The 25,283-nt window shown below is 46.1% G+C and overlaps 2 protein-coding genes across 12 annotated transcripts; one reads left to right on the forward strand and one right to left on the reverse strand.

Moving 5' to 3' along the window:
• Positions 1–829: 829 nt before the first annotated feature.
• Positions 830–13,228, reverse strand: LOC139790634 (uncharacterized). Of its 11 annotated transcripts, XM_071732510.1 has the most exons (16): positions 13,115–13,228; positions 12,582–12,683; positions 12,045–12,146; positions 11,507–11,608; positions 10,602–10,676; positions 9,517–9,603; positions 8,980–9,081; positions 8,442–8,543; positions 7,537–7,611; positions 6,452–6,538; positions 5,613–5,801; positions 4,775–4,852; positions 4,219–4,399; positions 3,474–3,578; positions 2,957–3,037; positions 830–1,848 (listed from the first exon to the last, which is right to left on the reverse strand). In XM_071732510.1, the coding sequence occupies exons 1-16, from the start codon at positions 13,171–13,173 to the stop codon at positions 1,603–1,605; spliced, it is 1,773 nt and encodes a 590-aa protein (XP_071588611.1). In that variant the 5' UTR covers positions 13,174–13,228; the 3' UTR covers positions 830–1,602. The 11 variants fall into 11 exon arrangements, with proteins under 11 accessions (XP_071588611.1, XP_071588627.1, XP_071588632.1 ...); XM_071732526.1 differs by lacking the exon at positions 11,507–11,608; XM_071732531.1 differs by lacking the exon at positions 8,980–9,081.
• A 5,415-nt stretch (positions 13,229–18,643) lies between these two features.
• Positions 18,644–24,337, forward strand: LOC139790706 (heat shock 70 kDa protein 12A-like). Its single transcript, XM_071732578.1, has 4 exons — positions 18,644–18,999; positions 21,155–21,379; positions 21,732–21,903; positions 22,776–24,337. The coding sequence occupies exons 1-4, from the start codon at positions 18,718–18,720 to the stop codon at positions 23,819–23,821; spliced, it is 1,725 nt and encodes a 574-aa protein (XP_071588679.1). The 5' UTR covers positions 18,644–18,717; the 3' UTR covers positions 23,822–24,337.
• Positions 24,338–25,283: the final 946 nt, after the last annotated feature.

Genomic DNA, 25,283 nt, shown 5'->3' on the forward strand with positions numbered 1-25,283 from the left:
GAAGGCAGGACATATCTGTGTGACTCAACCTGTTCCTCAGGGGCATTATTTTCTTTGGAAACTTCGGGCTAGCTCAAGACAGCAGCAGGCACAAGCATTATCCCTGCCCTTCACCAGCCTCTCTATAACAATGGTGTTTTGTTGAGTGCTCCAAAGTCCTTAGACTTTTGGGACACTTGGTACTCAGAATGATTTTTTTGATGTTTGGTACTCAAATCCTGCACTTTGCTTGGCTGGTAGGAGTAGTTTAAGGAACGTAACTCACACTGATTGGATAGCCTTACTCACCCCAGTGGTACTCTGGGTGTTCATCCTGAAATCTCACCCTCAAACACCAAGACTGGGGAAAGAGGTTTTGTTGAACCACAGGCTAAATGTTGTCCTTTGCACCAGCAGGTGTGAGAGCCTGGCAGTAGGGAAATGCCACGCACAGAGACACTTCGGTGACCACCGGTGGACCCTTGTTGCTCATGGAGGGAGACAGCCCAGGAAATTAAAATGTAATTTTAATTTACCTGCTCTATTCAATAACAGATATTCCTAGTAACATATATATATATATATATATATAGTTTTACATTCAGTTTCTCTACAAGCCAGTTTTCTTGCACATACTGGGATACCAGCTCATGTTTTCAGTGACCTGCAACATGCTCACAGAATAGTAGATTCCTGGGATAGGTAGAACCATTTGCTTGCAGACAGCTGCAGTTTGCAGACAGAAATTTGCCTTTCTTCCTGGGTGCATTGGGGAAATGCCAGGGAGCTTGTGCAGCTGAGGAAACTGCTGGACTAGAAAGCAGAACTGAAGGAAAGGACTCAGCAGGCATACAGTGGGATATGCAGTCTTTTACTTGGCAAATCTCAACATTCAAACTGAATATTTTGTCACACAAGCACATAAAAATGCTCCCCCCCTTACACAAACATACACAATTTTGAGCACTTTGATCAAGAGCTGTGGCAGGTCTGTAGCTGAAGGGCTCTGGAGTAGAAAATTGTACTCATGTGGGAAAGGAGTTGGGTGCTGATCTCGTGCCTTGATCTGTTTCTCAGCTGAGTACATTTTTACCCAAGATGGATGCCTGCTTCCCAGGCCACCTGCATCCTCACGGTTTATTCAGTAACTCAGAAAGCATGAGCCTGCAGCTGGTGTCCCTGCCCTGGATGCAGAGGAGTGCAGTGATAGCATCACTGTGAGGGGTTCTGCAAAGCTTTGTTCCTACCACCTACTGCTGGGTGGATGCCTCCACTGGGTGGCCAAGATCCCCACTGTTATCTGACAATGTCATAAGCACTTGTGTAGAGCAGGTAAGGCAGGCTAGAAACACAGGTTCCCTTTGCACACAAATGCAGTTTAGAGACAGCAACACACCAGCGTTATGTCCAATGTATGCCTGCTGCTGAGGCAAACATCTTCCATTTCTAGTACATGTTTGTAAATAATGATCTCTCCTAAGTGTGCCAAGCCAGAAGCATCTGACTTACTAGTTTTGAAAAGCAGGTAATTAATGGGATAAAGAAAAGCAACATATGGAACAGCAGCTGTCTTCTTGTTGTTCTCATGTAAGTGAGTAGCCTGACTCTAAAGTTATGCTACTTTTAATCCCAGACTACACCTTTCACAATGACTTCTTCCCCCCTTTTCATTACGGGCCATAGGAATTCTGCTTTTCTCCACTCACTGCAGTCTTTCTTGATCACGTGCTCTGAATATGTCTTGGAGATTCCCTGTTCATGCCACACAGCTTTAACTGGTGGCTCCTGAAGAAGCAGGAAAATATAAACTTGGCAGCACTGATGTGTGAACTCTTTTAGAGAGGCAGATTTGGTGTCAATGCCAGCTTGCTGAAAATCAAATGAAAGAAGTTTTCAAAGCTCTGTAATGTTAAGTTGATGTAATGTTCCCTTGCCTCCCTGCTCTAGTTCAGTGCAGCTGCTCCACAGGAACTAAGCACAGAAGAACTTTGTGTGTCAAAGCCGATAGTACTGTCTGAGTGGGTCGGGCAGGTGGCCCAGGGGCACTGTTAAGGTTCTTTTTCACTAAGTCCTGGATTCTGGGCTGTTCCAGCATCCAGCAACTGTCTTTACTTCCTCACAGGGAGATGTGCAAAGAGCTAAGGCTGAGTTTTCAGAAAGGCCCAGCAAGCTGCAAAAGGAGGAAGCTGCTCTTTGGAATTTTCATATATATATATATATATATATATGAAGATATATATATATGTATATATATGTGTGTGTGTAATCTTCATATATATATATATATGTGTGTGTGTGTGTGTGTGTGTGATATATGTATCACACAAATATTTCCCAGAAACCGAACCAAACCAAAACCAATCACTAAACTGCAGTCCACTTGACTAGCACCAACAGTCTCTGCAAACTTTCCTTTGCCCTCCCAAGGGTTTGGCTGCTTGGGTTCCAGGTCAGCTTTGGTACAGCATAACCACATAACCTTAAATTCCAATGTTATGATAAAGCTAAGCTGTCAGAAAGGGTTGTGTGAGACAGAGTTATGAGAAGCCTCGTCTCTGCCCACAGACCCTCCACTTGGCCCAGGAGTAGATTCAAGCTGACTCTCAGACCAACTTCTCTGCCTGATCACTGTGAGTTTGCCCAGTGATCAACCAGCCTGTGGCAGGCCCTGATCACCAAACATGAAACCTGCTATTTGCACCTTGCTTGGGTCTGGTAGGATTGTGCCCTTGCTCAGGAGAGCTTGCCATGCCTGTCCTGCCATTTTCCACTGCTCACAGCACAGCTTTATATCTCCCTTTCAAGGTTACTTGTGCCTCTGAAAATACTTGGAAGTGTATGGGCTGCATACCTCTCACACTAGACGTGAACAACCCCAAGCAGAAAGAAGACCTCCCTTTTTTTAAAATACTGAGCTGCACAGACATGCCAGAAAATCAGACCACTCCCCCTCTTGCTGTGTTGTATCCTTACTCACCATGACAATTTTGCTGTAAAGCTCTGAGTTGTTTTGGTAAGAGAAATCTCTGAGGAGACTCCTTATCTTTTGTATACTTTCCTACAAACCAAGCACAGCACAAAGCAGACTGTTAGCATGTTGTGTGGACAGCAGCACAGTCCCTGAACTCTGGGAAAATTTGTCTCTCAGATCCTGTTGGTCAGCAGTGGAGAAGCTGCTGGTTCCAAGCTTTGGAGGAAAGTCCCATGAAAGCGACACAGGGCTGGAAAATGCTCTCTGCACCCCAATATGTGCCTCAGCCAATTGGACAATTCAGACATACAGACGTGTCTTGTGGGGCACAGAAAGGTGGCTGGAACTCAGCTTTCAGCACCCCCGTTCCTCTCAGCTCACGTTATGCCAAGGTCAAGTTTTCCCCATTGCCAATACATTTTGGGTAGTGTCCCAAGCAGAAGCTGTGTACTAAATGAACTGCAGACACCAATGGCCCTTTTGTCCCACTGCCTGGGTCCAGGTAGACAGAAACATAAAGTACCTGTTTTCTTTTGTTCTCAGCATCATTCAAAGATGGATTGTCAAGCAATTCAAATATGCTGTTTGTTCTCTGCTCTACATCCTTCTCACAAGCACTAAACAGCTCCTGCAGTGCAAAGACAGCAGCTATTTACATCAACAGTCATAGTGAAACAAGAGCTGTAGTGTGGAAAGCATGTGCTGAAACCACATCTGCACTCGAGTAAATTGTGGGGCCACTAATTGATTGAAATATCTCTTCAATACCTGGGAAAGAGTCTCATCAAGATGTTTGCATGTTGAAGCACATTTTTCAGCATCTCTGGGACTTTATCGTCACCGCAATGCTAATAATGGGGTCACCTCAGTCTCCTCCTTTATGGTCCAGCATGTTGGCAGTTTTCTTCAGATCCCCCAAACATCAAAGCAGTGAGTCAGACAGTAGAACAATCTCTCCCATCTAGTACTTCAAGCATTTACCGTAACAAATCTGGATTATGTTTTCCCACCTGTGCTTAACATGAGTGAAATATGGGGCTGGGATTTGGAATGTGCCCTTCTAAGAGACAGAAGGAAGTAGGTCACCTTCAGTCTGCTCTCTAGACCAATATGCAGGACTGCATATTTCAGTATTTTCCAGTCCCTGCTGGACTGGAATACCAGAGACCCCAGACCTGTCAAGTACAGAAATACACAAAGCCTGCTATACTGGCAACACCATATTGACCTGGTAAAAGTCAGACTGAGAACATAAGAGATGAACAAACCTTAATTAAGATGCTGGCATCTTTATATGACATGGAGGGGTCTTGGGAGAACTTGAGTTTTGCCCAGCCCTGTAGCCTGAGCATCTCATACATGTGCAGCACAGCAGACAAACGCAAAGGGTCATTCATGTTCTCAGAATGCTGGTGCATGCTCATCATTTTAGAAGAGAGCAGTGTGTTCCTAGGGAAAGAAGGATGTTAAACTTAGCTAGGACAAGATAAAACAATGAAGAAGCATAACTATACTACAGCATGTTATGGATGTTAGGATTTCCATGTTTGCTACAGTGCACTTCCCAACTATATTGTTTAGCTGTCAGGCATGTTTTATGTGGGACATAATGTTTCTCAGCTGAGTGTCTTTTCCTAACATGTTCACCCTGGGAACATCTCCTTCTCTTTCCAGAACAACCCCAGCCATCTTTGAGAAATCAGTTAGAAAGCAATGCTGGCAGGTTGAAAGTCTAGGAACAAGGTGTCTAGGTTGTCTTCTGAGTAATCTGGAGCTCTTTAGTGTGGAAACACATTGCATCAGAAATCTGAATAAATACCTTACCTTTTCTGACGTGTTTTCAACGCCTTAGCTTCCTGTTTTTCCTGAAGTTCTGCTTGGGTGACCCCTACAGGAAGTGCCCTAAAACAGATTCCTTTTGTGAGATCTCTTGGACAATGGGAAACAGCGGACATGCCCCTAATACATAGTTTGAATTCCAGCACCAAAAAAACCCAAAAAAACCCAAAAAAAAAAAACCAAGATGGAAAAGGGCAGAGCACACAGGACCTTCCAGGGGACCTTCAAAACCTCCCCTTAAAAGCCTCTATTGAGAATTTATGCTCAAATCAAGGGGAAAGCTTTTAAAATCAGAAGAAAGGGACATGAAGCTGTGAGAATCCACTTCTTAGACATAACTCTTTTCTTAAGATCTTTTCTCCATCTTAAACATCAAAACATAATCACCAAACATCTCAAACCGTCTAAAGAGTTATGTTCTCCTGCATTCCATTTTCCACATATGTCCAAGTAATGTCAGTCTTCTGCTAGAAAGCAGCTCTGTGAAAAAAGACCTGGGAGTCCTGGTGAACAACAGGATGACCATGAGGCAGAATGTGCCTTTATGGCCCAGAAGGACAATGGCATCCTGGGGTGCCTCACGAACAGCATGGCAAGCAGCTTAAGAGTGGTTATCCTCCCGCTCTACCCTGGCCTGCTGAGGCCACATCTGGAGTACTGTGTGCAGTTCTGGGCTCCCAATTCAAGGACAGGAAACTGCTGGAGAAGGCCCTGCAAAGGGCTACAAAGATGATGAAGGCACTAGATATCTCTCTTAGGAGGAAAGGCTGAGGGTCTTGGGACTTACTAGTCTGGAGAAGAGAAGAATGAGGGGAAATCTTACCGATGCTTAAAAATCCTTGAAGGGTGGGTGTCAGGAGGCTGGGGCCAGACTTTTTCAGTGGTGCCCAGGGAGAGGACAAGAGACATTGGGCACAAAATCAGAGACAGGAAGTACCAACCAAAAGCGAGGAGGAATTTCTGTACTTTCAGTGTGAGAGAGCTCCGAGTGCCCAGTGCCGGTGGAGTCTCCCTTTCAGTAGAAAGGGAGGTGAGGTTGTGAGGATCAAAGGTTGAAAGTCTGAAGAAAACACAAGTATTCTCTACTTGTTAGAATCTACTCTCCTCTATTCTCTAGTTGCATTCTACATCTTGAACATCATCCACCCAAACACGAGGAGGAATTCCTGTACTTTCAGGGTGGCAGAGCTCTGAGTGCCCAGTGGTGGTGGAGTCTCTGTCTCTGGAGTCATTCAAAACCCACCTGGATGCCATCCTGTGCAACCTGCTCCAGGAGAACCTGCCCTGTCAGGGATGTGGGACCAGACGATCCCCAGAGCTCCCTTCCAACCCCCAACACTCTCTAATTCTGTATTGCACATGTCAGAACCAGAACATGCAGCCCTAATATGAAGGAGACCTCTTGTTCCCTGTTCCTTTCCTCTCCTTTCAAAGGAAACCATGCCATCTGACATCAATATTCTGAACCCAGGGATTACCACATCAGGTTTCTGCTCTGTCAGTCAAATGATTGTAATTCTTTGTTTCAGAAATGTTGTGTTCACAGGCTGTGAACCTTTGGAGGTTCAAGATGTATTGTGCATAGTGGAGGAAGGTGACTGGCCATGTGAGAAAGAACAAGACTTCTGGGGGAGAGGAATTTCAGGAAAACCTTACGCTCACCCCTGATAGCTCCTGGATCCCTCCTGGAAAGGACCATCAGGATTGCTGCTCTCCTGCATCTTGTAAGGCTCAGATGTAGCATGTTGCCTAGAGAGGGAAGGAAACAGCCAGTGTTAGACAGACAGACAGAGCTGAGAACAAACCAAGAACGAGCACCAGACTCTGGGAGGTGTAACCTGGATCTGGACTCATCTCCTGACAGCCTCCTTGTTATTAGGCAAGGAAACTCCAGGACACAAGTGCCTGAGCTTGGTGACCATTTGAGTCCAGGTCGACTGTTGGGGAACCTGTGCCTCACAGCAACCCAAGTTTCAAACTTGAGCCACTCTGGAATAAAAAGCTCCAAGGACTCAGGAAGCCTGAGAATTCCCCCACTACCAGGCTACCCATGACTGCACACCTCCCACCTCTCATGACCCTGCAGATACCCCAGCTCTTCTCAGAGACTAAATGCCAGAGCCTGTCTTCTTGAAAATCCCAACAGGAAAGTCTCTTCTCCTCCGCAGTGCTGCTCAGGTAGGGTATGGACACTCAGCTGCACTATTTGAGGTTTATTCCCTCCTGGTCATAGTCACTGAGAATGGTTTCTTCACATTTGTACTTAATCCATGCATCCATCCATTTTAGGTTGATATTAATTTTTCTTTTCCTACGGATTATCACTTTCCCTCCTTCCTGCCAGTATTCCCTCCACCGACACTTCCCTCAGCACCTCCTTAGTTCATAGGAGGGCAGTCTGCACAACAAAAACCCCAGGACTGCCTCTGCACATCTGCTCACACTGTCCTCAGATCTGTGTCTGCAACCTCCCCTTTCTGCATCAGGCTGGATTCCTTTCTATTGAGGGCTGTGCTTGTTCAGGCAGTCATTACATAACCAGAGAAGTATTTCTATCAAAATGAAAGCTCACCTCACAACCTGCCAAGCTGGGACATCAGAAGCAAGAGAGAAGAGAGTGAAAATTTGGTCTGCCCCACAGGACAAAGCTGTGATAACCAAGGGGTGAGTATGTTTCTGTGAGAGCTGCAGAAACACTGAGGATTTTCTCCTCCTGAATGGATTCTCAGTATAAAGAATCACATTACCTGTGGAGACTCCCTGGGATTTGTGGCTGACTATTAACAGAGCCAGACAAACCTCTTCCCTTGCTGTCCATCTGTCTGCCAGGGGAAGAAAGAAATAACAAAGCACATTAGAGCCAGTAGGCACCGATCTACTGGAGTCCTAAAAACCGCACAAGTTAAACTTCCTCCTGCCAGGTCCTGATCAGCCCAGAGGGGACAAGAAGTCTAGAGACCAAAACTTCCCCAGGCTGTGCTTTGCCAGGTGGGTGTTTTGTGATTCACTGAGCCAGTGAGTATAGTGCACATGAGCACTCTGAAGCTGCAAGATCTGCACGTTATTTGAGTGTCATGGTTTGGGCTCAGCTGACAACAAAGAAGGAGGCGTTTGCTCTCTCGCTCGCTCTCCTCCCACTGTCGGGCGGGGTGGAGGAAATCCAACTACAAGCTCGTGGGTGGGGTCAAGGAGAGAGAGGGTTTGCTCACCAGGTATGGTCACAGGCAAGAAAAAGACTCATCTTGCGGAAAAAGTAAACCCACCGCTTGAACTTATCGCTAATTAAATTAGAACAAAGAGAAAATCAAACCAGAGGTTAAATACCTTATCTCTAATTCTGTATTACACATGTCAGAACCAGAACATGCAGCCCTTATGTGAAGGAGACCTCTTGTCCCTTGTTCCTTTCCTCTCCTTTCAAAGGAAACCATGCCACCTGACATCAATATTCTGAACCCAGGGATTACCCCATGAGGTTTCTGCTCCGTCAATCAAATCACCTTCATTACTTTGTTTCAGAAACGTTGTGTTCAAAGGTTATGTAGCTTGGGAGGTGCTAGATGTATTTTGCATAGTGGAGGAAGATGACAGGCCGTGTGGGAAAGAACAAGACTTGTTGGGGAGAGGCATTTCAGGAAAACCTTATGCTCACCCCTGGTAGCACCCAGATCCCTCCTGGAAAGGACGATCTGGTTTGCTGGTCTCCTGCATCATGTAAGATGAAATCTTGTAAGTATCATATGTAGCACGTTCCCTAGAGATGGAAGAAAACGATCTCTGTTAAAAACTAATTCCTAATTATCCCTGATTAATGTCAGGGATGTGGGATCAGGCGATCCCCAGAGCTCCCTTCCAACCCCCAACACTCTCTTATTCTGTATTACACATGTCAGAACCAGGACATGCAGCCCTAATATGAAGGAGACCTCTTGTTCCCTGTTCCTTTCCTCTGCTTTCAAAGGAAACCATGGCATCTGACATCAATATTCTGACCTCAGGGATTACCACATCAGGTTTCTGCTCTGTCAATCAAATTACCTTCATTACTTTGTTACAGAAACGTTGTACTGAAAAGTTGTGTAACTTGGGAGGTTCAAGATGTATTGTGCATAGTGGAGGAAGGTGACTGGCTGTGTGGGAAAGAACAAGACTTGTTGGGGAGAGGAATTTCAGGAAAACCTTATGCTCACCCCTGGTAGCACCCAGATCCCTCCTGGAAAGGACGATCTGATTTGCTGGTCTCCTGCATCATGTAAGGTGAAATCTTGTAAGTATCATATGTAGCACGTTCCCTAGAGATGGAAGAAAACGATCTCTGTTAAAAACTAATTCCTAATTATCCCTGACTACTGTCAGGGATGGGGGATCAGGCGATCCCCAGAGCTCCCTTCCAACCCCCAACACTCTCTTATTCTGTGTTACACATGTCAGAACCAGAACATGCAGCCCTAATATGAAGGAGACCTCTTGTTCCCTGATCCTTTCCTCTCCTTTCAAAGGAAACCATGGCATCTGACATCAATATTCTGAACCCAGGGATTACCACATCAGGTTTCTGCTCTGTCAGTCAAATGATTGTAATTCTTTGTTTCAGAAATGTTGTGTTCACAGGCTGTGAACCTTTGGAGGTTCAAGATGTACTGTGCATAGTGGAGGAAGGTGACTGGCCATGTGAGAAAGAACAAGACTTCTGGGGGAGAGGAATTTCAGGAAAACCTTACGCTCACCCCTGATAGCTCCTGGATCCCTCCTGGAAAGGACCATCAGGATTGCTGGTCTCCTGCATCTTGTAAGGCTCAGATGTAGCATGTTGCCTAGAGAGGGAAGGAAACAGCCAGTGTTAGACAGACAGACAGAGCTGAGAACAAACCAACAACGAGCACCAGACTCTGGGAGGTGTAACCTGGATCTGGACTCATCTCCTGACAGCCTCCTTGTTATTAGGCAAGGAAACTCCAGGACACAAGTGCCTGAGCTTGGTGACCATTTCAGTCCAGGTCGACTGTTGGGGAACCTGTGCCTTACACCAACCCAAGTTTCAAACTTGAGCCACTCTGGAATAAAAAGCTCCAAGGACTCAGGAAGCCTGAGAATTCCCCCACTACCAGGCTACCCATGACTGCACACCTCCCACCTCTCATGACCCTGCAGATACCCCAGCTCTTCTCAGAGACTAAATGCCAGAGCCTGTCTTCTTGAAAATCCCAACAGGAAAGTCTCTTCTCCTCCGCAATGCTGCTCAGGAAGGGTATGGACACTCAGCTGCACTATTTGAGGTTTATTCCCTCCTGGTCATAGTCACTGAGAATGATTTCGTCACATTTGGACTTAATCCATGCATCCATCCATTTTAGGTTGATATTAATTTTTCTTTTCCTACGGATTATCACTTTCCCTCCTTCCTGCCAGTATTCCCTCCACCGACACTTCCCTCAGCACCTCCTTAGTTCATAGGAGGGCAGTCTGCACAACAAAAACCCCAGGACTGCCTCTGCACATCTGCTCACACTGTCCTCAGATCTGTGTCTGCAACCTCCCCTTTCTGCATCAGGCTGGATTCCTTTCTATTGAGGGCTGTGCTTGTTCAGGCAGTCATTACATAACCAGAGAAGTATTTCTATCAAAATGAAAGCTCACCTCACAACCTGCCAAGCTGGGACATCAGAAGCAAGAGAGAAGAGAGTGGATATTTGGTCTGTCCCACAGGACAGAGCTGTGATAACCAAGGGGTGAGTATGCTTCTGTGGGAGCTGCAGAAACACTGAGGATTTTCTCCTCCTGAATGGATTCTCAGTATAAAGAATCACATTACCTGTGGAGACTCCCTGGGACTTGTGGTTGACTATTAACAGAGCCAGACAAACCTCTTCCCTTGCTGTCCATCTGTCTGCCAGGGGAAGAAAGAAATAACAAAGCACATTAGAGCCAGTAGGCACCGATCTATTGGAGTCCTAAAAACCGCACAAGTTAAACTTCCTCCTGCCAGGTCTTGATCAGCCCAGAGGGGACAAGAAGTCTAGAGACCAAAACTTCCCCAGGCTGTGCTTTGCCAGGTGGGTGTTTTGTGATTCTCTGAGCCAGTACCTATAGTGCACGTGAGCACTCTGAAGCTGCAAGATCTGCACGTTATTTGAGTGTCATGGTTTGGGCTCAGCTGACAACAAAGAAGCAGGCGTTTGCTCTCTCGCTCGCTCTCCTCCCACTGTCGGGCGGGGTGGAGGAAATCCAACTACAAGCTCGTGGGTGGGGTCAAGGAGAGAGAGGGTTTGCTCACCAGGTATGGTCACAGGCAAGAAAAAGACTCATCTTGGGGAAAAAGTAAACCCACCGCTTGAATTTATCGCTAATTAAATTAGAACAAAGAGAAAATCAAACCAGAGGTTAAATACCTTATCTCTAATTCTGTATTACACATGTCAGAACCAGAACATGCAGCCCTTATGTGAAGGAGACCTCTTGTCCCTTGTTCCTTTCCTCTCCTTTCAAAGGAAACCATGCCACCTGACATCAATATTCTGAACCCAGGGATTACCCCATGAGGTTTCTGCTCCGTCAATCAAATCACCTTCATTACTTTGTTTCAGAAACGTTGTGTTCAAAGGTTATGTAGCTTGGGAGGTGCTAGATGTATTTTGCATAGTGGAGGAAGATGACAGGCCGTGTGGGAAAGAACAAGACTTGTTGGGGAGAGGAATTTCAGGAAAACCTTATGCTCACCCCTGGTAGCACCCAGATCCCTCCTGGAAAGGACGATCTGATTTGCGGGTCTCCTGCATCATGTAAGGTGAAATCTTGTAAGTATCATATGTAGCACGTTCCCTAGAGATGGAAGAAAACGATCTGTGTTAAAAACTAATTCCTAATTATCCCTGATTAATGTCAGGGATGTGGGATCAGGCGATTCCACATGCTCCCTTCCAACCCCCAACACTCTCTAATTCTGTGTTACACATGTCAGAACCAGGACATGCAGCCCTAATATGAAGGAGACCTCTTGTTCCCTGTTCCTTTCCTCTGCTTTCAAAGGAAACCATGGCATCTGACATCAATATTCTGACCTCAGGGATTACCACATCAGGTTTCTGCTCTGTTAATCAAATTACCTTCATTACTTTGTTACAGAAACGTTGTATTGAAAAGTTGTGTAACTTGGGAGGTTCGAGACATATTGTGCATAGTGGAGGAAGGTGACTGGCTGTGTGGGAAAGAACAAGACTTGTTGGGGAGAGGAATTTCAGGAAAACCTTATGCTCACCCCTGGTAGCACCCAGATCCCTCCTGGAAAGGACGATCTGGTTTACTGGTCTCCTGCTTCATGTAAGGTGAAATCTCGTAGGTATCATATGTAGCACGTTCCCTAGAGATGGAAGAAAACGATCTGTGTTAAAAACTAATTCCTAATTATCCCTGACTACTGTCAGGGATGGGGGATCAGGCGATTCCCAGAGCTCCCTTCCAACCCCCAACACTCTCTTATTCTGTATTACACATGTCAGAACCAGGACATGCAGCCCTAATATGAAGGAGACCTCTTGTTCCCTGTTCCTTTCCTCTCCTTTCAAAGGAAACCATGCCATCTGACATCAATATTCTGAACCCAGGGATTACCACATCAGGTTTCTGCTCTGTCAGTCAAATGATTGTAATTCTTTGTTTCAGAAACCTTGTGTTCACAGGCTGTGAACCTTTGGAGGTTCGAGATGTACTGTGCATAGTGGAGGAAGGTGACTGGCTGTGTGGGAAAGAAGAAGACTTCCCGGGGAGAGGAATTTCAGGAAAACCTTACGCTCACCCCTGATAGCTCCTGGATCCCTCCTGGAAAGGACGATCTGGTTTACTGGTCTCCTGCTTCATGTAAGGTGAAATCTTGTAAGTATCATATGTAGCACGTTCCCTAGAGATGGAAGAAAACGATCTGTGTTAAAAACTAATTCCTAATTATCCCTGACAGTAGTTAATTAGGATCAGGCGATCCCCAGAGCTCCCTTCCAACCCCCAACACTCTCTTATTCTGTATTACACATGTCAGAACCAGGACATGCAGCCCTAATATGAAGGAGACCTCTTGTTCCCTGTTCCTTTCCTCTCCTTTCAAAGGAAACCATGCCATCTGACATCAATATTCTGAACCCAGGGATTACCACATCAGGTTTCTGCTCTGTCAGTCAAATGATTGTAATTCTTTGTTTCAGAAACCTTGTGTTCACAGGCTGTGAACCTTTGGAGGTTCAAGATGTACTGTGCATAGTGGAGGAAGGTGACTGGCTGTGTGGGAAAGAAGAAGACTTCCCGGGGAGAGGAATTTCAGGAAAACCTTACGCTCACCCCTGATAGCTCCTGGATCCCTCCTGGAAAGGACCATCAGGATTGCTGCTCTCCTGCATCTTGTAAGGCTCAGATGTAGCATGTTGCCTAGAGAGGGAAGGAAACAGCCAGTGTTAGACAGACAGACAGAGCTGAGAACAAACCAACAACGAGCACCTGACTCTGGGAGGTGTAACCTGGATCTGGACTCATCTCCTGACAGCCTCCTGTTTTTAGGCAAGGAAACTCCAGGACACAAGTGCCTGAGCTTGGTGACCATTTCAGTCCAGGTCGACTGTTGGGGAACCTGTGCCTTACACCAACCCAAGTTTCAGACTTGAGCCACTCTGGAATAAAAAGCTCCAAGGACTCAGGAAGCCTGAGTATTCCCCCACTACCAGGCTACCCATGACTGCACACCTCCCACCTCTCATGACCCTGCAGATACCCCAGCTCTTCTCAGAGACTAAATGCCAGAGCCTGTCTTCTTGAAAATCCCAACAGGAAAGTCTCTTCTCCTCCACAACACTGCTCAGGAAGGGTATGGACACTCAGCTGCACTATTTGAGGTTTATTCCCTCCTGGTCATAGTCACTGAGAATGATTTCTTCACATTTGCATTTTATCCACATATCCATCCATTTTAGGTTGATATTAATTTTTCTTTTCCTACTGATTATCACTTTCCCTCCTTCCTGCCAGTATTCCCTCCACTGACACTTCCCTCAGCACCTCCTTAGTTCATAGGAGGGCAGTCTGCACAACAAAAACCCCAGGACTGCCTCTGCACATCTGCTCACACTGTCCTCAGATCTGTGTCTGCAACCTCCCCTTTCTGCATCAGGCTGGATGCCTTTCTATTGAGGGCTGTGCTTGTTCAGGCAGTCATTGCATATTCAGAAGACTGGCAGGTGAGGTTGTGAGGATCATAGGTTGAAGGTTTGATGAAAACACAAGTAATTTTGTACGTGTTAGAATCTAGTCTCCTCTTATCGCTGACTGCTTTCTCCACCTTAAGCCTCAAGACATTTTCACTGAACATCTCAAACCTCCCCAAGAGTTCTGTTCTCCTGGACTCCTTTCTCCATATATGTCCAGGTCATGTCCCATTCCTCCAGCAGGTTCAGTTCTCCCATTTCCAATACCTGTTCTTTAGGTGATAGTACCAGAGCTTACAAAAAGCCTCTCTACACAATCATCTGAGGTCGACTGCAGACAGTCACGGTTTTAGGCAGTAACTAGAGACTGACAGATGCTCTCTGCTCCTCCTTGTACCAGGCTCCCAGGAGAAGACAAGGAAGGGAGTGAGGGAAAGAGACTTAGAGGTAGAAGAAAAAACTTGGAAAGGTTTAATGAGGTTGTAATAGCAAAGGACAAGCGTATACACAAATATGTAAATATGGCACTTGCCACCTCAGCTGGTAATTCCTTCCCAACTGGAAAAGTCCCACACTGGATTGGGCATCAGATGGGGGTCCCCAAGTCCAGGGTCTCAGTGAGAGTTTGCAACAGTCTTAGAGCAACCAGGCTGGTGGTACGAGGGAAAGTAGAAGGGTACCTGTCTTGGCCAGTGGTGTGCTTCTCCAGTGAGGAAATGAGGGGCCGCATGAGGGGCATTATCCTGACCATCATCCTGATCGGAGGCAAGAAAGGCCTCAGGCAAATTGCACACCAGCCAGAGAAGCCACCAGAGGGCACTCGTGGGAGCCTTTTTATACTGAGCAACATGGGAAGGAATCCTGTGGTTGGTCCATTTGGGTCACCTGACCCATGCCCTTGTCCCATAAGCTCAGCTGCTTCCCATTGCAACTCCCAGACCAACAGGCTGGCAGCTGTTGCTGGTGTTCCACGTGGGTTTTGTCTATGCTGGTCCTCTGACACAGGGGCACAGATTCATCCCCAAAAAGTGTTGGAAAGTTGTTGCTTCTTATCAGTTACCAGAGGCTTTTGGAGACTGTGTCTGCTTCATGGGCAGCATGCACAAAGCACTAAGTAGGATGGCAACTTGGGACTTCAGAAGGGCCATCCCTGACCTCTGGAAGAACTTGTTTGGAGGAATCCCCTGGCACAGGACTCTGGCAGGTATAGGGGGGGGTCAAGAGAGCTGGTTGATATTCAAGCACCACTTTCTCTAAGCTCAGGATTGGTGTATGCCTAAGAGCAAGAAATAAGGCGGCAGGAACAGGAGACCTGCATGGTTGAGCAGGATCTTCTGAAAAATCTCAGGTGTCAGAAGGAAGTTTACCGCATTTGGACGGAGGGACCGAGCACTTGGGCAGATTACAAGAATGCTGCCAGAAAGTGCAATAGGGAAACCAGAAAAGCCAAGGCCTCCTTTGAGTTAAACCTGGCAAGGCATGGCAACGAAGGGTTTCTTCAAGTGTATTGGATTTAGAAAGAAAAGAGGAGAAACTAGGGGCCTGCCATTGAGTGATGCAGGTGCTATGGTGACAGAGGATGCAGAGAGGCAGAGTTACTGAATGTCACCTTTGCTTCTGTCTTTACTGCTCAGGCCAGACTTCAGGAGTCCCAGCCTCCTCCAGACTTTGGAGGTAACAGAGAAAGTCTGGACAAAGGAAGAGTTTACCTTGTTTGAGGAGAACCAAGTGAGACATCTGTTGTGTGAACTGGATATCCATAAGCTCAAGGGTTCTGAGGTGATACACCCGTGAGTGTTGAGGGGGATGGTAGAAGTCATTGCTGGGCCTCTCTCCATCAACTTTGAAAAGTCCTGGAGAACAGGCAAGCTGCCTCAGGACTGGAGAAAACCAGTGTCACTCCAGTCTTGAGAAAGGGCAAGAAGGAAGACCCAGGACTGTAAGGGCTGGTCAGCCTCACCTCCATTCCTGCAAAGATAGCACAACTGCTGATTTCTGGGCGCCATCTCAAGGCATGTGGAAGAGAAGACGATTATCAGAAGTAGTCAACATGGATTCACCAAGGGGAAGTCATGCCTTACTAACCTGATAGCCTTCTACAATGGCCTGCCTGGACAGAGAGCTGAGGCCAGGGCAGTGGATGTTGTCTTTCTTGACCTCAGAGAGTCTTTTAGACACTGTCTCCCACAGCAATCTCACAGGCAAGTTTTGGAAAGGTGGGTGAGAGGGATGGACAGTGGGGTGGCTTGAAAACAGGATCAGACACAGCTCAGAGGGTTGTGATTAGTGGAGCAGAGTCCAGCTGGAGGTCCATAACAAGTGGTGTTCCCCGGGGGTCAGTACTGGGTCCAGCCCTCTTCCATATATTCCTCAGTGGCGTGGATGAAGGGAGAGAGTGTACCCTCAGCAAGTGTGCAGATGAGCCAAAACTGCAACGGGTGACTGACACACCAGAAGGCTGTGCTGCCATCCAGTGAGACAGCATGGACAGGCTGGAGAGTTGGGCAGAGTGAAACCTTTTGGAATTCAACAAGGGCAAGTGTAGGGTAGGGTAAGGTGCCACACCTCAGGGGGAATAACCCCATTCACCGTACAGGTTAGGAGCTGACCTGCTGCTAGAGATCAGCTGTTTGAAAGAACACCTGGGAGTCCTGGTGAACAACAGGATGACCATGAGGCAGAATGTGCCTTTATGGCCCAGAAGGACAATGGCATCCTGGGGTGCCTCACGAACAGCATGGCAAGCAGCTTAAGAGTGGTTATCCTCCCGCTCTACCCTGGCCTGCTGAGGCCACATCTGGAGTACTGTGTGCAGTTCTGGGCTCCCAATTCAAGGACAGGAAACTGCTGGAGAAGGCCCTGCAAAGGGCTAGAAAGATGATGAAGGCACTAGATATCTCTCTTAGGAGGAAAGGCTGAGGGTCTTGGGACTTATTAGTCTGGAGAAGAGAAGAACGAGGGGAAATCTTACCGATGCTTAAAAATCCTTGAAGGGTGGGTGTCAGGAGGCTGGGGCCAGACTTTTTCAGTGGTGCCCAGGGAGAGGACAAGAGGCATTGGGCACAAAATCAGACACAGGAAGTACCAACCAAAAGCGAGGAGGAATTTCTGTACTTTCAGTGTGAGAGAGCTCCGAGTGCCCAGTGCCGGTGGAGTCTCCCTTTCAGTAGAAAGGGAGGTGAGGTTGTGAGGATCAAAGGTTGAAAGTCTGAAGAAAACACAAGTATTCTCTACTTGTTAGAATCTACTCTCCTCTATTCTCTAGTTGCATTCTACATCTAACCCAAGACACCAGGATATAGGCTACAGGGCACATGATGGGCTGGCACAGTCCTGGACACAGTTTTGGCACAAGGCAGCTAACACTCTCTCAGATGATGCCTGGCACAGCTCAGAGGACAGCACAGGCACAGATTTACACAAAACAGATGAAGGATTTGAGCAATCATTAGGGCTGGGTGAAGTGAACAGGACACATGGACAATTCCTGAAAAGCAAACTCAACACAGACCCACAGAGTGTGGGGAACAGCAAGTGCAGGTGGCTATTCTGCTGCAATCAACTTTATGACATGTGGGTGCGAGAGGGTTTTGAAAGATAAACAAAGGTCTATGTTCTCAAGGTAATTTTTATTTCTACATGTGCTCTGTGCCCTATTTCCTAATGAGGATCCCAAGCATCAGCAATTGCTGCAAAAACAATCCCAGGCTGAGGTGCTCTTGAAACCCCGCTCCAGGGGGAGCAGACAGCAAACTCCTTCCTGCAGAAAGGCAACTTCAGAGAAAGCTTGAGAATGAAGCTTCACCAGCATTTTATGCTGATCCAAGTCTGCACAGGTGCTGCAAGGGACTATCCTGCCCCTCTCTCTCAGCACCTCTTCTCTCCTCTCACACTGAAGCAGGTTTTGTTTGTGTTTATGTGGGTCAACTCCTTGCCAGCTAAATCACTTCCACTCTTTCACCAAGAACACTTTTTCTTTTCTTTAAGCTTAACAATCCGGTATAAAAATCTGCATGTAAGTCTGCCTTTCCCTTCAAAACTGATGAGCTCTGAAACCAAGTCCCCTAAGTCCAGGATCAGTTACAGTGTTTATGCTCTTCTTTCCAATTTATTTTTCTCTCAGACCCATTTATGGTCTGTCTCACCCCATGAAGTGAATTTGGGAAAATTAACTGCCCTGTGGCAGAATGGAAGTAGAAAACAGCTTTTACTGAAACTTTCAGAGCCAGGAAATTTTTGTGGTTCTTTGCAGTAACCCTACAAAGGACTTTGTAGAAATATTCAAAGCCTAAAGAGGTTTAACTAAGGTTAAAGTTGCTAAGTTTAGCCAGACTCACCCCCTGTGCAACATACCTGCTGTATTCTGCAGTCATTTCTTTAGGATCAGTGCACCCACCGGCTCCTTCAAACATCCCCCTTCTGCTGTGGGAAGTCATGTCTTTGTGGCAGCAGAAAATGCTTTGCATCCTGGCTGCCAGGAGAGCAATAAAAAAAGTGCAAGTGCCTGGCACTTGCTTGCTTTCAATGGAACTTCTCTGCTATAAATAACAGAAACCAATCCTCCCTTTTTACAGGAAAGGGTACTCTTTCTTTGAACTGAAGCTTGTGTAACCCTCCCCTACCCCCAATCAAATTGAGGGGAGTGGCTTACCCTGGCAGAAGCAGCCAGAGCCGTTTCAGTTTCACCTCAGTCCCATCTGTTCGCTGCTCTGTGCCCCGCTGCCCTCCTCTGCACTGCCCTCAGCCATGGCCTGCGAGTCACTCTTCGTCATTGCTATTGATTTTGGTACATCCTACAGTGGGTACTGTTTTTCCCTTGCTTCAGGTACAGACCAAATCCGCCAGGTGTACTGGGGACTGGAGCATGGGCTCAAGACCCTGAAGACACCTACGTGCATCTTGTTCAACCAGAAGCGGGAGTTCAGGAAGTTTGGCTACGATGCTGTGATGAAGTACAAGAGTTTACCCTCCGAAGACATTGACAGCTGGTACTACTTCCACAACTTCAAGATGAAGCTGTACAACACAGTAGGTGGAAGTATTACTCTTAACGGGAGTCAGAGTTACTAATTCATTTGAGGGGTGGGGGGTTAGGGGAGCTGGTGAAGAGGGCTGCATAATCTGGCTGGTGAGGATGAAGGAATGGAAATCAAAGGGCATTTTGATGAAGTGAAGAATCAGAATTGTTTGGGTTGGAAAAGATCTTTAAGATCATCAAGTCCAGCTGTTACTCCAACTCTGCCAAGTCCCTACTAAGCCATGGCCCTAAGAACCACATCTACCTGTCTTTCAAATACCCCTAGGTTGGTATCCTCCACTTCACCGAGCAAGAAGAAATTTTGTTAATTAGTCAAAGGCTTCAGGGCACCTTCCTTTATGATGTTGTTCATTGTCTAAGGACAAAGAAAGCTGACTGCACACCTGGGTGATGCTTGTTCTTTACAGAAAGCTGCCCTGCTCCAGAGCTTGGCAGAGAAAATAGCCTCCCTCTGGGGGTCCTTGACTAAGTGCTCAACAAAAACAAGTGAAGTTGCCTGTAATTTGAATATGGGCAACCTCAGGATCACCCAAAGGTCTCTTTCTCATGACCTCACAGCAAACAGACTGGGTGTGCACAAGAAGCAGGGAAGAGACAGACAGGACAGCCGACTCAAACTGGCCAAAAGCGTATTCCATACCATATGGCGCCATGATAAACAATAAAACTGGGAAGAATTGGCTTGGAGGGGGAACAGTTACTGCTTGGGGACTGGGTGGGCATTGGTCAGTGAGCAGTGAGCAATTGCACTGTGCACCGCTTGTTTCGTATAGTCTTTAATTATTATTACTTTCTCTCCCTTTTCTGCTCTGTTAAACTGTCTGTCTCAACCAGAAGTTACCATTTTTTTCCTGATTCTCTCTCCTGTCCCACCAAGGGGAGAGTGAGCAAAATGCTGTGTGGTATTCAGCTGCCTGCTAGGTTAAACCACAATAAACCCCATTTCTCTGCACCCAAGGAGCAAATGGTTAAAGAAAATTTCATTACCGAGTCACAGAATGATTGAGGTGGGAAGGGGCCTCTGGAGACGTCACCTGCTCGAACCTCCCTGCTCAAGTAGGACCACCTAGAGCAGTTTTTTCTATACTATTGTTCTACTGGCTATTGAGTATTTCCAAGGATGAAAATCCACAGGCTCTCTGGGCAGCCATTAGAAGGGCTCAGTGACAAAAAAGAGGACCAGCAATTCCCAGACACACACTTGACTAGTCATTTGTGAATCTCCACAGAAAGCATCAGTGGAGGACATGTCATAGCAACTTATATCTCTGCATCCTAAATGAGACTGTAAGTAAAAATGAACAGAGATTCTCTCTCTTCAGTGGCTGCATCTGCAAAATGGGAATTGCCTCACCTTTTGTGGTTGTGTGTCATTTGAGCTCGGCAGTACCAGGACCTGTCTGTTTTTCTCGATTGGCTATAAAAGACCCCAAGTTACTGGAGCTTATTATCCAGTTGATAATCCTTGTGATTTGAGGTCACCTTTGTTGCTGCTAAAGCAAAACAAAGAAAAGCATGGGCAGTGAAGGCTGGCTCCTGAAACTTCCTAAGATACAGGGAAAAATTCCCACTCTTTCAAGGCAGAGCAGACAATCAGGAAATGATGGAGGGAGCTTTGGTCCCTGGGGAGAGATTAAATAAAATACCAAAGCAGCCACCTGCCTCGGGCTTTTGGTACACCCAGGGGGATACATAAGCCAAGAAGACACACTACAGAGAAACTGTGTCAGATCAGAGGGTCTACATGTTTGTCCAGCATGTGTTCTGTTAATTCTGGTCACAGAAATATAGGTGCAACAAGAGAGATCTGAAGGCTCTATGCACAAATGTGGGAAATGTATTCTTCCCCGCTGGCTGTTCAGGAGGATCTACAGGGTCTTTAAAAATTTGGTCAAGGTGAAAAAGCTGACTTACCATCCACATTGGTGTGTTGCCTGTTGGATCAAAAATATGGCTAAGTGGTCTGGTAGCTGACTTCTGTCAATTAGACTGCAGATAGCCCCAGTACTGAAGCCACTGCTGGGAGTTTACAAGGGCTTGGAAACAGGACCTCCTTCTGTGCTGTATGTTGTGCAATCCTCAGTGTGAAGGGGACAGCTCTCATTTTGAGACTGCAATGTGTGACCCTGAGACGTTGTTTTGTAGAAAGTCACAACTGGCATGGAGCTGAAAGCCAGCAATGGAAAGACACTTCCCGCCCTGACAGTCTTTTCCGAAAGCTTGCGCTACCTGAAGGATCATGCCCTGAACACCATCAGAGAAGCCTCTTCCCAAACTGTCTGCGACCAGGAGGAGATCACCTGGGTCATTACTGTCCCGGCCATATGGAGTGCAGCTGCCAGGCAGTTCATGAGGCTGGCAGCAAAGGAGGTGAAAGCAGGGGTTATCCCACTTCCTCAAACCATCTTCAGAGAGTTATTTATACAGAGGAATTCAACAACCATTCAACAACCTCTATTTCACATTTCAGTCTACTGGGGAGAGTAATCCCCCATACTGGGGGTGGTGGGGGAGAAGGATGTCCCAAATCCTCAGTAACAACTCCTTTGCCTTTTCACCCCACTGACGTATAGAAGTGAGCCCCACAGAGGTCAGAACTGCATGAACCAGCACCCCAGAATTTTCTACTGGGGTGAGAACAGCCTCCTAAGCAGGTAGCATTCATACAGCAGTGATCTTGACACCTTTTCTTGAACTAGACGCTTCTCTCTTGTGATTTTAGGCAGGACTCATCTCTGACATGATTTCTGAGAAGCTGATTATTGCCCTGGAGCCGGAGGCTGCATCGCTCTGGTGCAAACAGCTCCCGTGGGAAGGATTTGTGGCAGACAGCAGTGACAAGAAGAAGTTTAAAGACTCCCCTGGGATCCAGTATATTGTTGTTGACTGTGGAGGTAAAATTTCCCCTGCTTAATAGGTATCATCTTTGCTGGGCACAGAGCATGTCTGTTCTGGAGTGTCTGACACAGTAGGCCCCAAAGGACTACAGTGCTTGGAGCTTCGAGACTCCACTGCTCTGCTTGTCGTGGGTTTTTTATTTTTACTTCTCACTTAATGAGATCAGTGGGCGGGCAGAAAAATGAGAGGAGAAGATGTATCAGTCTGCATCGTGTTCCAGCATCATCCAGTGACATGCATCCATGTGCTGTTGTAGAGCCAGAGCTCACAGTCTCTCATTTAGGAGCAAGTGTAGTGCCCAGTGGAATGACCAAAGAGGTGAGCTATCAGACCCTATAGAGTAAATCATTAAAGACATCTGATGGAGAACTCAGTTATTCCTCTAGTTTCCTGTGCAAGTTTTTCTCAGTGTAATGTGTATTTTCTACCAAGAACAGTCTGGTGACTGCAAACAAATACTAAAAAAGCATCAAGAGGACCATGAGTTTCTGAGAGTCTCACCACTGCTGCTCATCTTAACTCAGAGCTTGTGTACCAGAAGGCAGGAGTCAGCTACCTGTGTGAGGAGGCCAGTCTCCTTTTGTGTTGAGAAAGATTGGCTTGTCCAGGGAGTCAGAGCATCCAGCTCTCATCATCAATTACTGCAGGAGCCTTGGGAAACTAGACTTGTGAACGGAAGTGTGTAAGTTTGGAAATCTAAAGGGGTGCAGGCAATAGCAGGGCAGTCAGGACAAGAAAATAAAGCAGCAGAAAAAGGCACTTGTTAACTAGGAGTTCAGAACATAAGAGTATATTCAATAGAAAGTAAGGACTTCATCATCTTAAAGAAAGCAGTTAACTTCATTAGTGTTTGTGTTTGTGTGTGTAGGTGGCACAATAGACATCACTGTGCATGAGATTCAAGAAAACCATTGCCTGAAGGAGTTACACAAGGCAACTGGAGGTGGATGGGGAGGCAACAAAGTGGATGAAAACTTTGCTCGTTTCCTTGAGGAAATATTCAATGATGGTGTATGGGATGAGTATGTAAGAATCCACCCTACTGAGTTACAACAAATGATGTACAACTTTGGTCTGCAGAAATGCTCTGCTAGAAGGGAGGAAGTCTACATACATTGCTACTACAACTTAACCAGAGTGGCAGAGAGAAAGAAAGACATCTCCCTCTTCTTCAAAAATGCAAAAGGAGCTAAGTGGTGTGATGGGGTAATCAAGATTACATACGAGAAAATGAAGAGCTTTTTTGACTACAGTATCAAAAATATCATTGATGCTTTGAAGAATATTCTTGACAAGCCCCAGATGGACAAGGTCCAGTACATTTTGCTTGTGGGAGGCTTTGCCTCTAGCATCATCCTGAGAGATGCTATCAATCAGGCCTTTAAAGAGAAGTATCATATCCTTTGCCCAGTGGAGGCCCAGGCAGCCATTGCAAAAGGGGCAGTTTTATTTGGAGTCAATCCACACATTATTGCCTCAAGAGTCAGTGCCCGGACATACGGTGTGAAAGTAGCTAGAAAATTTGATACTTCTATCCATGATCCCAGCAAAGTAATGGTCTCAAAAGATAAGAACTATATTTATTGCACAGATATCTTCCATAAGTTGGTGGAAATTGGAGCGTCAATGAATAGAGATGAAATTACCTGCTATGGTTTCACTCCAATAGAAGCTGACCAGACAAGTGCATGTTTTTATTTTTATTGTACAGAAAAGCAGAATGCTCAGTACACAGATGAGGAGGGGATGGAGCTGGTCGCTTCCTGTACAGTGCCAATGCCAGACACAAAGCTGGGGAAGAAACGTGAACTGAAGGTGAATCTTAAATTTGGGCTCACTGAATTTAAAGCCACATGTACTGACATGACTTCCCAAGAAAGTCGGGAAGTAGTAATAGATTTCTTATCTGTGTAAATACATCAAGCATCAGGGACAATAACTCAGAGTATAGCATGACATTAATGGGAGGCAGTATCTGCAGTAGAGAAGGTAAATGGACCATGAAGTCCATCATTCAGACAACTGCTCACTCAGGTAAACAGTTTGCTAGTATGGTTGTCTGGTTCCTTCCATTCCTCACCAACCATCTTTTCACTGTTTCTGTTGTGTCTGGCAACATATGTGTCTGCTGTTTTATCTCTTGCCCTTCTAGCTTAGTCACATTGCATCTCAGACCACAATAATCCCGACCATCTGTATAATAACCTCCACTCATGTTTGATACAAAGCTTCTGGACTGGTGTCTAACTTCCACATATACCAGCCCATAGCTGTTTCTTTTAGCCTGATGTCTTTTTTCAGCTACATCCTCTTTTCCTCTGATATCAGGTCTCTGTATCTCAAGTCCGGGCTTAACTCTGCCAAGGGTGGCATTCAATGGATTTGAGTTTTCTTTTGAACGTCTCTAATAAAGATTGTGTGTAATTAAAACACTCTTGTCCCAGTCAAGATGCTCTGTGAATCAGTCGCTCAATGTAGTCTGGGGGCTATTATCCAAATCTTCTGGAAGTGTTGTTTCCATCAAACCATTGGGTGGTTTGTTCTCATTAAATGGGCAGATGAAAGGGCCCGATCAGAACATTATAGATACGAATAGAACTTATGCTACTGCCTGAGACCCTCTGTCCATCTCTGGGTACCCTCTACATCTCTGAATCAGGCTTGATATTTTCCATGTCCATAAAACTCATTTCTTTGCCTCCTGCCTACAGCACCTGTGCACAGGTTTGGTGCAGTGTAGCCTGCATGAGCCCAGATTTGTCCAAGGATGTGATCCAATGGTGTACTGGGTCTGGTGGGGGTGGATTAACTTCCTTCAGAGCTGCTTTTTTGCTGCTGTGTGATTATGACCAAAACAGAGTTGACAGCACATCAGTGTTTTAGCAATAGCTGAACAGTGCTTCCACAGCAGCCAGGCCTCCTCTGTTTCTCACAGGGAGGAGGCTGGCAGGGGGGAGCAAGGAGCTGGGAGAGAACAAAGCTGACCCCAGTTGAACATGCACATGCTTGGAGACTGACTGGATGAGGTAACTACCTTTGCATCACTTTTGGGGTTTGTTTTGTTTGTTTGTTTATTTGTTTTCCATTCACTAAGGGTATAGAGTTTCCCTGCTGCTCTCTAGCCTGTCCCAACGCAAATATTCAGTTAACTGGTTACACTGCATGAAAACACCTCTTAATTAGCTGACATGACTATATCAGAATCACTACTAGCTATGTAATTATTGCTGTCAATCATTTCAGCAGCAAAGGATTAATCTCTACATATACTATGTCCTGTAATGTATAAAAGCAGAACTATTTTGAATATATCACCTTAGTTTTCACATTTTAAATCTTACGAGCACATTGAGAGCATCCACATCAGAAACCTGTG

Source organism: Heliangelus exortis, chromosome 1 (assembly GCF_036169615.1).
Source record: "Heliangelus exortis chromosome 1, bHelExo1.hap1, whole genome shotgun sequence".
Lineage (NCBI taxonomy): Eukaryota > Metazoa > Chordata > Aves > Apodiformes > Trochilidae > Heliangelus > Heliangelus exortis.